General features: G+C 39.0%; 1 protein-coding gene across 17 annotated transcripts in view; it reads left to right on the forward strand.

Moving 5' to 3' along the window:
• Window positions 1–15180, forward strand: part of VRK1 (VRK serine/threonine kinase 1) — a 58468-nt gene that overhangs the window by 9711 nt on the left and 33577 nt on the right. For 11 of the 17 annotated variants that reach the window (XM_005307013.4, XM_024103299.3, XM_065593572.1 and 8 more), the window contains 6 exons: window positions 8696–8765; window positions 9570–9657; window positions 10992–11100; window positions 11247–11339; window positions 12377–12509; window positions 14061–14181. In XM_005307013.4, the coding sequence (XP_005307070.1) occupies window positions 8696–8765; window positions 9570–9657; window positions 10992–11100; window positions 11247–11339; window positions 12377–12509; window positions 14061–14181 (614 nt within the window). The remainder of the gene's footprint in view (window positions 1–8695; window positions 8766–9569; window positions 9658–10991; window positions 11101–11246; window positions 11340–12376; window positions 12510–14060; window positions 14182–15180) is intronic. The other 6 variants (XM_042858692.2, XM_065593582.1, XM_065593580.1 and 3 more) reach the window with 1 other exon arrangement.

Below are 15180 nucleotides of genomic sequence, written 5' to 3' on the forward strand. Positions count from 1 at the left end.
TAGGGAGACTAGAGAAGGCTAGGTTTCTGTAACAAGACAAGAGATGTTAGAATCTGAACTAGAGTTTTGGCTGTCTGGACAGAAAAGTTGGAATTGAAAATATTGGATAGGAAGGAGTGGTAAGATCTGAACACAGCCTGGGTGTATGGGGCAGTTGATGAGAGGGAATTGAAAATGACCTAGAGGTTATGGTTCTGAATTACTCTCAGAACGATGGTGTTATTAAGAGTGACAGAAAGGAGGGAGAAATGAGTATTGCAGAGGGAAGATCAGAAATTTAGTTTTGGCCATGTTACATTTAAGTTAATGGAAAGACATCAAGAGAGGCTGAGACATGAGTCTAGATGAAAGGCGGCAGATCAGAAGTGGAAAGGCAGATCTGAGAGTCACCAGCACAAAGCCAGTAGTTGATGCAGTGACCCAGATCATGCAGCACAATTCTTTACTTTACACCACTCAGGCAGCACAAACTGGATTAAATGTCTGCAAATGGCTATTGAAGAACTTCCTTCTGGTGTAAGACTGATCTAGGCAGTTCCTGTGCCAGTTAGCCTCTTCCTTCTCTTGGTGGCAGGAGTAGACTAGGTGAAGGCCAGGGAAATGGCAGAGCACAGCTTTGCTACACCAATTCTCCACTAGGAATTTTATGGTGGGTGTAAATTAGAGTGGCCCCATGACTGCACCGACTAATGTTAGGGCAAAACTGATGCTGAATCAGAGCTTTAACTGACTCCCTTATGGGTCCCTACCCGATGCCAAGATGGAACTCAGACATAGGAGAACTGAGCCTAGTATGAGCATATAACAACAAAACACCTTAGTTTAAATACTGAAGTTTAAGTGTACAGCTAAGCTTTGTTGAATCAGAAAGTTGTTGCTACTTAGTTTTTTACCTAGTGATGGGAAGGTAAAAGAATAAGTATACATTTAAATACGTTTGTTGTAATTGCTTGCACTAGAGAAAATAGGCTATATATTAGTTAATGATAATACATTCATGCAACTATTGGCCAAACTTTGCAATAATATGTATTGCAGTTTAACTTTTTTCCAGTTTAACATGTTCTTTTCCCAACCTAGTTGATATGTAGGTTACATTTGATTACTTTGAATGTGGCCCCTAATTTGGGTTCTGACTTTGAAAAGTAGCTCCAGGAACCACTTGAGAAATTGGGAACATAGTAATGCACATACTAGATCAGACCAGTGGCCCATTTGGTAAAATATCTTGTCCCTGGCAATGGTCAAGACCAGATGCTTCAGAGAAAGGTGCATGACCTTTTATTGGAAAATTGCGCAATAACTTGTTAGTATGGACTTTTGTTCCTGAGTCTAGCTCTGAAGCATCATGCTTTTTCCTCTGTCTGCTCATTTGTTCAGCAGCAGTGAAATCTACTGCACTAATAGTTGGCCCTCTGTGAAAAATATAAATGTTATAGTAGATTTTTATTCCAGTTTAAAAATCCAATTAATTTAGAATAAAACAGTCTGCTTGGCTCATTGCATCACTTTGGAAACTGACAGTGTCACATCATATGAACTATAAAATATACTTATTTTTTGACAATTGGTGGTGAACCTGTTGTTAGAAATGATCATTTGCTGCGAAGTGGCATTTTGCCTGATAAGAAATAGAAGGTATTGTAACAGATTTTTGTTGTTCTGTAATAATGGAATTGCCTTTTTACTGCGTTTTGTAGCACCTCTATTGCTAAACTCCCTGAAAGTTAATTCATTTCCTTTTATTCCTGTCTATGTATTCAGGATGTCTTTGCACCAGTATGAAGTGCTCTGCACCCAAGTTTTTGTACTGCTGTTTTCTTCTCTACTGGTTAAGCAGTTAGTGCTCTTCTTTCTGCTCTCCTAGTCCATGCATTTTGACTTCCTCTTCAACAGATATTTGTTATACCTATGTGAATGACCCATGACTTGTTGCTTCCCTTCTCAACTGGGATGCAACTTCTAATAAGGGTCTGTTTTTGATGCCCTGAGAGCCAAGTTAACTCACAGCAGAGATAAAGAGGTTAATTGCTGAAGGATTATTAATGTTCAGTAGTTTGTTCACCCAGCAATGTTCTTCAGATGGTTAGACTATTAAAGCAGGATAGAAATTGGCTTAGTCTTCTGGCATAGAGTTCTTATCGTTTTGGTATCTAATCGGTATAAAATGAATAATTGTAAAGTTTTTCACAGTTTTTTCCTAATGAAGAAATGCTTCTTGAAGTATGAACTTTCAGATGTTTCTGGGCAAACGTGGGTGCAAAGTTTATTTAATGACATTGCTTATCTTTACTAGCTGGGACAATTTAATTAATTCTTAAAATATTGTTAAAGAAAAGAGGCAGATATGTCTTGAATTTTGACATATACAATGTAATGGCAGAGAGTGATATTTCCTCTAGTCAAATTTTAGTTTCAATTTCCTAAAGCTTGGGCATGAACTTCTAGAGTACATCAGGTTTGAAATCTAAGTATTTTATAAGGTGCCAATCACTGTGGTATTGAACATTGTTATAATACATAATCATAATACAGCATCATGAATGGGGAACTGCGGCCAATGGGAGCTGCGGGGGCAGTGCTTGCAGGCAGGAGCAGCATGCGGAGCCACATCCCCACCCCTTCCCAGGGCCATAGGGGCGTGCTGGCTGCTTCTGGGAGCGGCGTGGGGCCGGGGCAGGCAGGGAGCCTGCCTTAGCTTCACTGCGCTGCCTGAGGTAAGTGCCACCCGGTGGGAGCCCGCACTCCAGCCCTGAGCCACCTTCTGGAGCCAGCACCCCATATCCCCTCCTACACGCCAAGCCCCTGCCCCAGCCTTGAGCCCCCACCTAGAGCCAGCCCCCCATACCTCCTTCTGAACCCTCTCCCGGGCTCCAGCTCTGAGGCCCTTCCTGGAGCCAGCACCCCATACTCCGCCTTGCACCCCGACACACTGCCCCAGCCCGGAGCCCCCTCCTGCACCCAAACTCCCTCCCAGAGTTTGCACCCCTCACCCCCTCCTGCACCCCCGCCCCGGGCTCAGCCCGGAGCCCCCTTGCACACTCCAAACCCCTCTGCCACAGCCCCTCCCCCAAATCCCCACCCCCTGCCCCAGCCCGATGAAAGTGAGTGAGGGTGGGGGAGAGCAAGCGACAGAGGGAGTGGGGGGGATGGAGTGAGTGGGGCGGGGCATCAGAGAAGGGGCGGGGTAGATCCTGGGTTGCACTGAAATTAAAAAAGTGATCTTGAGTGTAAAACCTTTAGAATTAACTTTATTATGGAGGCATTAGTTGCAGCTCCATAGTTAAAGCTGAATTCTGTTTTACACTTAAAGCATGAATCAGCCTCAGTTATGAAAAAAACAGTGTATGCTTACCAAATTCACTTACTCTGTGTACAGAATATATTTTCTGAGAATTTATAGGTAAATCTGTTAGTTTGGGTTAAAATGAATTTTAAAATGTGTGCTTTTAAAGAATTTAGCATCAGTCAGCCTTTTTTGTTCCAAATGATCTTAGTAACAGAATAAGACTCTTCAAGCTTTCTATATAGTTGCAGTTAATTGAAATCTTGTACATAGGCTATATTTGAAGAAATTGTTATAATTAAGCTTAATTATTGTATTGTTGTGATTGTATAGGCAAATATGTGGTCAGGTCAGCAGCTCAGGTGACTGGGGCTGTTGCGATATCCTAGATAACTCAACCAATCACCACCCTTTTTCTACAGCAAATTTGCATGTCACAATTCTATTGGTTATAATGAGTGTGATATAAAGAATACTGGATGAGTGCCAGAGTTCTCAGTGGTAGATTACTTGGCCCAACTGTCCTTGCTCTTTAAAGGTTCTGCCTACTAGCCTGGGTATCAGTACTTGAAAGGCTACCCATAACACTGCTGCCTTGGCTCTACTGTAAACCAGGGCAGTACTGCTGGGGGAACAGAGTTAAGGACCATTTGAGAAAACTTGAAAGTGCAGAAGTATTAGGACTTGGGAACTGGACTACTCTTGTCCCATTCTTCACATAATGACGATCTTCTTAACAGTGCTCTAAATCAATAAATAGTTGCAAATTAAGGGTCTGATGAAATTCATCCTAGAGTACTTAAGGAGCTAGCAGAAGCAATCTCAAAATTGCTAGCAATTATCTTGAAGCACTCATGGAGAATGGGTGAGGTCCTGGAGGACTGGAGAAGGGCAAATATAGTATCTATCTTTAAAAAGGGGAAACAAAGAGGACCTGGGAAATTGTAGACCAATCAGCCTAACTTCAGTACCCAAATTGATTAATAATTTATTCCAGTATCTATTTGTAAGCATCTAAAGGCATATCTAGTGGGGACCCCTAAGGGCCCATCCTGGGTGGAGTACTATTGAGTATTTTCATTAATGACTTGGATAATGGAGTGGAGAGTATGCTTAAAAATCTGTGGATGTCAACAAACTGGGAGGGGCTGCAAGCACTTTGGAGGACAGGATTAGAATTTAAAATGACTGACATATTGGAGAATTGATCTGAATTCAACAAGCTAAAGTTCAGTAAAGATAAGGGCAAAGTACTACAGTTAGGAAGGAAAAGTCGAATGCACAACTACATTGGAGGTTTTAAGAACAGGTTGAACAGATACCTCTCAGGGATGGTCTAGGTCTACTTGGTCCTGTCTCAGTGCGGGGGACTAGACTAGATGACTTTTTTAAAGTCTGCTAGCCCTGAATATATGGACGTATACCTAGCTTATAGAACTGGTAGGGACCTTGAAAGGTCATCAAGTCTAGTCCCCTGCCTTCACTAGCAGGACCAAGTACTGTCCCTGACAGGTTGCCCCCCATCCCCATCCCTAAATGGCCCCCTCAAGGATTGAACTCACAACCCTGGGTTTAGCAGGCCAATGCTCAAACCAATGAGCTATCCCTCCCACCATGTCTATGATTTTGTCACCTGCTTTGCGCTGCTCTGGTGATGCAAAGCAGCTGTAAACCCAGGTTAACTGGCCAGTGCACTCTGGTTATTTGCCCTTTTCTGATGTACCATTGAATCTGCCCTTAAAAGTTACAATTATAAAAATGATTTAAGATTCATACTACATATCATCAAGTCATTAATAATATCATATGGTAACATCTTTGGGTTTCTTGCTTAGTTTTCATGTATGAACTGTGTAATAATTACAAGCAAAGGAAAAAAATCTACATTGAAATGGAGTTAGGGTTGAGTGTGTGTATCGTAATCTAAGAGTAAAACACATTACATGTAGGCATACTTGAGCTACATGTGTTTGAGCTAGCTTGTTAACAATTGTAGTGTAGTTGCAGCAGCATGGGCTAGCCACCTGAGTATATTCCCAGGATCCTGGGTGGGATTGTACTTGGGTGGCTAGCTTGTGCCGCTGCCTGTGACACAGCTAGCTTGGGTGGGCTTACATGTGCTGATGTCACACCTCCTGATGGCAGGGTGGACATACCCTAAGTGTCTTATTCAATAGGAAGAGCTAATACTAAGAGGCATTATCTTGTAAGGACATACAGTTGTAATCACCCAGGGCTTCAAGACTTGTAAGGGGGACTTTTAGCAAGACTGTTTAGAGATCAGTTTTATATACTTTTCAGTCCAACCATTTCAAGAGTTGAGATTTTTATTAAGAGGATAATCTGTTGTATGATGAACCCCAACATTACAATACCCTTAATTCAGGGAACCTAAAGATGATGACAAAAGTGTATTTAATAAGGCCTGCTAAAGCACTGCTGTAAACAGTTAATCATATTTTCCGTTAACTTGTTATTCTTTAATCAGTATTGGCTGTGGTGGAGGGATACTTTCCTGATATTCCTAACACTTTCATAGATTCATAGATTATAGGACTGGAAGGGACCTCGAAAGGTCATCGAGTCCAGTCCCCTGCCCGCATGGCAGGACCAAATACTGTCTAGACCATCCCTTATAGACATTTATCTAACCTACTCTTAAATATCTCCAGAGACGGAGATTCCACAACCTCCCTAGGCAATTTGTTCCAGTGTTTAGCCACCCTGACAGTTAGGAACTTTTTCCTAATGTCCAACCTAGACCTCCCTTGCTGCAGTTTAAACCCATTGTTTCTGGTTCTATCCTTAGAGGCTAAGGTGAACAAGTTCTCTCCCTCCTCCTTATGACACCCTTTTAGATACCTGTAAACTGCTATCATGTCCCCTCTCAGTCTTCTCTTTTCCAAACTAAACAAACCCAATTCTTTCAGCCTTCCTTCATAGGTCATGTTCTCAAGACCTTTAATCATTCTTGTTGCTCTTCTTTGGACCCTTTCCAATTTCTCCACATCTTTTTTAAAATGCGGCGCCCAGAACTGGACACAATACTCCAGCTGAGGCCTAACCAGAGCAGAGTAGAGCGGAAGAATGACTTCTCATGTCTTGCTCACAACACACCTGTTAATACATCCCAGAATCATGTTTGCTTTTTTTGCAACAGCATCACACTGTTGACTCATATTTAGCTTGTGGTCCACTATAACCCCTAGATCCCTTTCTGCCGTACTCCTACCTAGACAGTCTTTTCCCATTCTGTATGTGTGAAATTGATTTTTCCTTCCTAAGTGGAGCACTTTGCATTTGTCTTTGTTAAACTTCATCCTGTTTAACTCAGACCATTTCTCCAATTTGTCCAGATCATTTTGAATTATGACCCTGTCCTCCAAAGCAGTTGCAATCCCTCCCAGTTTGGTATCATCCGCAAACTTAATAAGCGTACTTTCTATGCCAATATCTAAGTCGTTGATGAAGATATTGAACAGAGCCGGTCCCAAAACAGACCCCTGCGGTACCCCACTCGTTACGCCTTTCCAGCAGGATTGGGAACCATTAATAACAACTCTGTGAGTACGGTTATCCAGCCAGTTATGCACCCACCTTATAGTAGCCCCATCTAAATTGTATTTGCCTAGTTTATCTATAAGAATATCATGCGAGACCGTATCAAATGCCTTACTAAAGTCTAGGTATACCACATCCACCGCTTCACCCTTATCCACAAGGCTCGTTATCCTATCAAAGAAAGCTATCAGATTGGTTTGACATGATTTGTTCTTCACAAATCCATACTGGCTGTTCCCTATCACCTTACCACCTTCCAAGTGTTTGCAGATGATTTCCTTAATTACTTGCTCCATTATCTTCCCTGGCACAGAAGTTAAACTAACTGGTCTGTAGTTTCCTGGGTTGTTTTTATTTCCCTTTTTATAGATGGGCACTATATTTGCCCTTTTCCAGTCTTCTGGAATCTCTCCCGTCTCCCATGACTTTCCAAAGATAATAGCTAGAGGCTCAGATACCTCCTCTATTAGCTCCTTGAGTATTCTAGGATGCATTTCATCAGGCCCGGGTGACTTGCAGGCATCTAACTTTTCTAAGTGATTTTTAACTTGTTCTTTTTTTATTTTATCCGCTAAACCTACCCCCTTCCCATTAGTATTCACTACGTTAGGCATTCCTTCAGACTTCTCTGTGAAGACCGAAACAAAGAAGTCATTAAGCATCTCTGCCATTTCCAAGTTTCCTGTTACTGTTTCTCCCTCTTCACTAAGCAGTGGTCCTACCCTGTCTTTGGTCTTCCTCTTGCTTCTAATGTATTGATAAAAAGTCTTCTTGTTTCCTTTTATTCCCGTAGCTAGTTTGAGCTCATTTTGTGCCTTTGCCTTTCTAATCTTGCCCCTGCATTCCTGTGTTGTTTGCCTATATTCATTCTTTGTAATCTGTCCTAGTTTCCATTTTTTATATGACTCCTTTTTATTTTTTAGATCGTGCAAGATCTCGTGGTTAAGCCAAGGTGGTCTTTTGCCACATTTTCTATCTTTCCTAACCAGCGGAATAGCTTGCTTTTGGGCCCTTAATAGTGTCCCTTTGAAAAACTGCCAACTCTCCTCAGTTGTTTTTCCCCTCAGTCTTGATTCCCATGGGACCTTACCTATCAGCTCTCGGAGCTTCCCAAAATCTGCCTTCCTGAAATCCATTGTCTCTATTTTGCTGTTCTCCCTTCTACCCTTCCTTAGAATTGCAAACTCTATGATTTCATGATCACTTTCACCCAGGCTGCCTTCTACTTTCACATTCTCAACGAGTTCCTCCCTATTTGTTAAAATCAAGTCTAGAACAGCTTCCCCCCTAGTAGCTTTTTCAACCTTCTGAAATAAAAAGTTGTCTCCAATGCAGTCCAAGAATTTGTTGGATAGTCTGTGCCCCGCTGTGTTATTTTCCCAACATATATCCGGATAGTTGAAGTCCCCCATCACCACCAAATCTTGGGCTTTGGATGATTTTGTTAGTTGCTTGAAAAAAGCCTCATCCACCTCTTCAGGTGGCCTGTAGTAGACTCCTAGCATGACATCTCCTTTGTTTTTTGCCCCTTTTAGCCTAACCCAGAGACTCTCAACACTTCCGTCTCCTATGTCCATCTCTATCTCAGTCCAAGTGTGTACATTTTTAATATATAAGGCAACACCTCCTCCCTTTTTCCCCTTTCTAAACAGTCTCTGTTGTTAAAGGCATTTTAGTACACAGAAAATGAATTCTTATTGAAGTATCAAACTATCCAGAGTTGGGTGGTAAAGAGTGATATGCTTGTATGTGGGTGTATATCAGCTTATATGGATTTTAAGAGCTATAGTTCTTAATAGCTTTAGCTGCTGTTTTTTAGCTATCTAATTTTAAATTACTGTTTTAAAGGAACCCAGCCAGAATGGACCTCTTTTTACTGAATTAAAGTTCTACATGCGAGCTGCTAAACCAGAGCAAAGTAAGCAGTCTATCAGAATGAACTAAAAGACCATGTTTTCCTATAAATAATAATTTGAGTTTTTAATAAAATAAAGGTGAAGTGGCAGCCTTTAACGTTAAATGTGTTGGTTGGCTCATCAAGAGAGCCTGTTTAGATTCATTTTTTAAAAACGACCTTCTTATGTTCATTTACATTTCTTAATTGTATTCCTTAATCATAAATGGATGTTTCTTTTTACAATGACACACTTTTTTTTTCTAAATGGATAATTACTGAAGATAATTGTTTGTAAATAAGAGTTACTGAAGTAGAACCATTGCTCTTGTCCTCTTTCTCACACCTAAGGTCATAAACCTTTGAGGGCTCAGCCTGTAATATCACCAGAACAAATAGGATTTTCTTAGTGTTTAAAGCCAAACAAGATTTTAATGAGATTAGAAGAAAAATTAGTAATTTGAAATAACTTAAAAATAGTTGAGGCAGTATTTGGAAAAACGGTATCTGCTGTGTTAAAATGTAGTCTTGCAGTTACATTTTTGGTATGTAGTTTTCCATCAGTAGTATTAGTTGTATTAGTATCAGGATACATTACAGTTGGATCTCCTTTATCAAATACCTGTTCATGTTGGGATATGTTTCATTACCAGATTTAGAAATAGATAGACGAGCCTACTTGTTGTCTGGTATACTTGGTTCATGGCTTCTCACTATCAGATAATGATCAGATCTTACATGCATAAATTTTAAATGATTTATAAGTAATCTTTTCCACAAGACTCCTGCAGTACAAGTTCATAACTTTGTTTTTATTTATATTTTTAGTTCAGAAATGGACTAGTTCCCATAAACTGAAGTACTTAGGTGTACCGAAGTACTGGGGCTCTGGCTTGCATCAAAAAAATGGAAACAGGTAAAATAAGTCTTGTGTTTAGGACATTTTAATATTTTCCCACCCACAACAACTTCTTCTTTTATATCCATCTCAGAGTCCAGCTCTTAATTTATAAATCCTTGATCATTATAAGCTACATTCTATAATTTTTCTTTTAATTATCCTGAACATGTGTTCAGAATTAATCTTTTAATTCACATGTATAAAGAAGGAAATGCACTGTTTTACTAGACTTTGCCTTCTTATCTTCAGTTTGTTTACTCTTGGGAGAGAAAGTCTTTTTATTTAATCTGAGAACTGGTATAGACAGTCCAATCCTTATTTTATTTCAAAAGTTCAAGGCTAGGTTTTTATACTGTTTCATGTGAGATTGAGGAATCCATTAGCTCAGAGATATACTGACTTTACATGCATTTATGGCTAGTCTGTAATAGCACAGAATCAGTTGGGTTGGAGATGGCTAACTCTTTGACAAAACAGTAGTGGTTACTCCAGCAGCATATATGACATCAGCAGGGAAAGGTGGTGGAGGAAGCGAGATCCATGCTAAGTGTGGAACTTGTAGAATTAGGGATCTTGTAGACTTTGCACAGTAGTGCAAACTTTCTCTGGCTAGGTCAATTCATAGAGCAATTAATGCTATGGCCTCAAGTGTCTGAATAGGGCATTAAATCATCCAGTAATCTAATGTAAAGAACTTGAATTCAGGTGATACTGGGCTGCAAAAGAAAATGCAGTATGACAAAATGTAACTGTCTCAATCCAAATGAGCTTTTCAAATTCATAATGTTTCATGTGCAGGGCTTTTATGGAATGAGCTTTTATAATAAAGTCAAACTATGGTGACCTTAGAGATGAATATCAAAACATATTTGATAGGGGAGCTTCATTTCAATAAGTAGAATGCACATTTAAATCTTAATAGTATTACTTTTAAAGCAGCCAACTTGTGAAAGTAACCACTTAAGTAAAATATAAATTACTTTTGGGGGAAAAAAAAGTTGGTCTTAACAGGCAATTAATAGTTGCTCTTTCCTGTTGTTAATGAAACACCATAGTACTTTCCGAGATGGGCGCTTGTTATACTGCATAACTTGCTGGATCTCAGGATCATACCTTTGATGGAGGACCTTTTGTTTAGGTGATATAAAGCAAACAAAACAAATATTAGGGTTGAAGTACAGTACAAAAAATTATAGTGTTCATAAATTTTTGTTTGCCTGCATAGCTGATTTTTAGTCTAAAAATAAACATGCTTGAATTCAGTAATTAGTGCAGTGGGGTAAAATACATGGGTAAAATACTGTACACGTTTTAATTCAGTAACTTTTTTCCCCCGGTTTGAATTTCAGCTATAGGTTTATGGTAATGGACCGATTTGGGAGAGATCTTCAGAAAATTTATGAAGAGAATGCAAAGCAGTTTGCACACAAAACTGTGTTAAAATTAAGCTTGAGAATAGTAAGTAATAGTAATTCCTGAAACATTTTTAAAATCCATCTTTCTAATGTAGCCTTTTGCTAAAAGGCAATTTGTGCTGAATAGTGGTCCTCTGCTGGCTGGAGTTGGGTACTACGCTGATACTCCTGTATATTGTGTTTTGTTAGCTTGATATTCTGGAATATATCCATGAGCATGAATATGTGCATGGAGACATCAAGGCCTCAAACCTTCTCCTGAGCTACAAGAATCTTAATCAGGTATTTCTGATATCTGTGCTTCATTTCTCCTGTTTTAATCCTGTTGTTTGACAACACACTGAGGTGCTTTGAACCTGTGAACGTTAGCAGAAGTCTTATTTTTAAGAATGTATACGGTTATATTTCTGCTTGACATTTATATTTAATATTCTACATTTTTGATGCAATTTGCTGGCAGTTTATCAAGTTGGCTATTCTGCCCTAAATAATATTCAGGAGGAGTGCTTGTGATACAAAATGAATTTCAAATAGCTATTTGGGGGTGGAAGCTTAAAATTATATAGTACACCAGTAAATTATGTTTGCCTGTCTGCTTTGTCATTTTTTTTATTTCCTTTGTTCAAGGATCCATCAAATACAAGTGTTCTGTTACTTGGAAAATTTGGTCTCTTAACATGTTGATTATTCAAATCAATTGATTTACAGAAATATATTTAGTTTTCTAATTTTTTTTAAACCCTTTAGTGTTTGGAAAATGTGCATTTAATTTCCATAATTCTACGTGTTTCTCTGTCCAAATAGTTTACCTCACAAAGTAGATTAACTATTGCCAGTATATTTAGAAGTAGCCAGGGGATAATGAAGAGTACTACCTGGCATCTATTCTTTTGTAGTACTTCTTTTGTTGTAATAGGACAACAACAGTAGCTTTATATGAATACTCAAGAAATACAGCATGATAAATGTATTCTAATCTCTGATATCAATACTGTGAGCCTCTTTTACTGTTGTCCAATAGACCATTGTAATCCAGCCTGCTCCTAGATAAGAACTGAACATTTTACTTTGCACTGCCACTAGATCAGCAGTAAATGATTTCTAAAACTGGTTGTCATTTTTCACATAGTGCATGAAGTGATTGAATTTTATATACGTCTCATGTTTAAGAATGAATAAATGAGCTTTTTAATCCAAAGAGCTGACCTTTTGGAGTTTTTGTTCTAAAGAAGTTCTGAGAGTCACTCGTATTTATTTTTATATGAATTGTTCTGTATGAATAGTCCTTTAATCTTTGCATGGTATGTGGGATTTGATAGGTGTACTTGGTTGATTATGGCCTTGCTTATCGATACTGTCCAGAAGGAGTGCACAAAAAATATAAAGAAGACCCCAAAAGATGTCACGATGGTACAATTGAATATACTAGTATTGATGCACATAAGGGTGTGGGTAAGTAGTCAAAGCTTCAATTCACTTTGTTCCATACAAGACTGTTTTTATTTTAATCACAAACCTTTTAGAGAGGACATTTTAAAATAGATTCCTATTTACTGTGAAGTCCTAACACTGTGTTTTAAAAAACTAAATGTTCCAACTGTATAGCAGAAGTTCAGCTATGTTTTTTCTGAAATTTGCTGGGCAACAGAATTAGAGCATTTACTAATTTTTTCAGCTGTTACTTTGCTGTAGTGTTGGAAATCATTTGTATTCCTTTTCATATAGACATGATTGTATCTCCTTTATATAAGAAACCCACCTAATCTCTTAAAAGTGATCATGTGTATCTGTTAGTATGAGACATATTTATTGAATTGGTACTAACTGTGTGAGTGGACAGGTGTGTGATGATTCTGGGGTGATTCTGGTGAGGGGAAAAATACACAGCTATTTAAGGGAGTTAATGGTCCCTAAATTCAATTTGAAGTGTACTTCTCCCATATCTGGCCAAGGCTGAGCCTTAAATTTAGTGTGATGTAAACTACCATCCTTTAAATCTAATCTGTGTCCATTGAAAATAATAGAACAAAAAGTGAAAAATATTAAACATTATAGTAACGTGACTTTATAAAGAGCAAAGCTTGCCAGACCAAGTTTGTTGCTTGTTTTGATAAAATTATAGAATTAGTGGATGAAGAACATAAGAACGGCCATAATGGGTCAGACCAATGGTCCATCTAGCCCGGTATCCTGTCTTCTGACAGTGGCCCATGCCAGGTGCTTCATAGGGTACGAACAGAACAGGTAATCATCAAGTGATCCATTCCCTGTTGCCCATTCCCAGTTTCTGGCAAACAGAGGGTAGGGACGCTTCAGAGCGTGGTTTTGCAATAGAAATGCAGTAGAAGTGTTATATTTGAATGTTTAGGAAAGTTTTTGATGTCTTGCACAAGTTTAATTTAAAAATTAAAATCTGCTTGGATGTAAACTCTAAGCTTTGTTAGTCAATTTTTAGCCCAGGTGAAAGGGGATTTTCCTGTTGATACATTTAATAACATTTTAATAGGTATCTTGTGGAACACGTGAAAGCAAATATGTTATATCCCTCGTCTTGTCAACATATAGGATTTCAGAATCTTCTGCAAGCAATGTTTCAGTATTCAGGAAATCTGAAATATTTCCATTTGTGGAATAATAATTTGAAGAACTCACATTTCAACTCTGTTCCCTATTTTTGGGGAATGGGGAAGTAAAAATGTTTTGAACATAACTCAGTCAGCTCACTCACTCTATTCTGTCACAATGCGAGGACTTAAAATGCTTCAGAAATTGGGATAACTGCAGCATGTCATAGTCGTGATTGGAAGAAAGAGAGATTAATTTCAAATTCCTTTCAGTCTTCCAGCCATTTGAGCAATACTTCTTGTTTCCTTTCCTTCCTGCTTCCCTCTGAAATAAACTCAAAGCATACTGTCGTTGTTAATTACTGTTAACTTTGGCTTCCAGTTGTCTTACTGTGTTTACAAACTTTAAATGTGTGTATGTATTTATGTATATTTGTAGCTCCATCAAGACGGGGTGACTTGGAAATTCTAGGTTACTGTATGATTCATTGGCTCAGTGGCCATCTACCATGGGAGGACAATTTAAAAGACCCCAACTATGTCAGAGATTCAAAAATTAGGTAAGGAATTTATTATATTTTCTCATTTGAAACTCAATCTAGGAATAAAAATATTTCACTGTAGCAATACTATGTATTCATAAACAATGTGCTGCTTCTGTGAGGAGTTGAGTAATACTACGTCTACTCTTGCAGGCTGGAATGGAGATTCCAGAGTTATAATGAAGTCCAAAACTGTAGGTTATATTCCCCTTCAACCTCCCCCTTGATTACATTCCCTTCCTTTTATTCCCATCCTACCTTCAAAATAATAATTTACACCTTCTCTAATTACACCCCCTTAACTTTTGTACTTGTCAACACCATATCCCTCTGTTAAGTATCTTTATATTAGCCCCTCACAACACCCTTGTGAGGTAGACCAAGCACTACCACCCCCATCTTACAGATGAGGAACTGAGGCACAGAATCTAAATAGCCTACAGAAAGTCACATTGGAAGTCTTTGGCAGATTAAGGAACTGGACTTGGATCTCCTGAGTTCCTGACTACTGCCCTAAACAATGGATCATCCTCCCTCATTTCCTCTGTTTGCCATCTTAGCAGAGAGTAAGTGCTGTCAGGTGCCTGCAGTACTGCTTTTGCCACCACTACCTGGCAGTCATTGCTCAGAGCAGCTTCTTGTCCCTCCTGTTAACACTGCTGCCTCAATGTTTCTCAGAGCAGCAACTTCTCTCCTCTTCTAGTTGCTGATCTGATAAAAGGCAGCAGTGCAAGGGGGAGTCGTAATAGTTCTGAGTAGCAGTGGCTAGAGCAGAAATTGGCCTTGCATGGATGCAAGAAGGAACTGACATATGAGGGTTTAAAGTAGAACATCTTCTGAGCCAGTTTTCTACCTGTATGTAGTTTGGAGTGGTTGGTGAGAGAGCCAAAGTCTTTTACGTTGACTGGCTGATATATTCACCCATGACCACAAAGGTTCTGGGCCCATGTTGCTTATTGAAAGAAGTGCATCTCTGTATCTTTTGTTAAATTTTATTAAAATAATTCAACCAAAACA

This window comes from Chrysemys picta, chromosome 4, assembly GCF_011386835.1.
Source record: "Chrysemys picta bellii isolate R12L10 chromosome 4, ASM1138683v2, whole genome shotgun sequence".
Taxonomy (NCBI): Eukaryota; Metazoa; Chordata; order Testudines; family Emydidae; genus Chrysemys; species Chrysemys picta.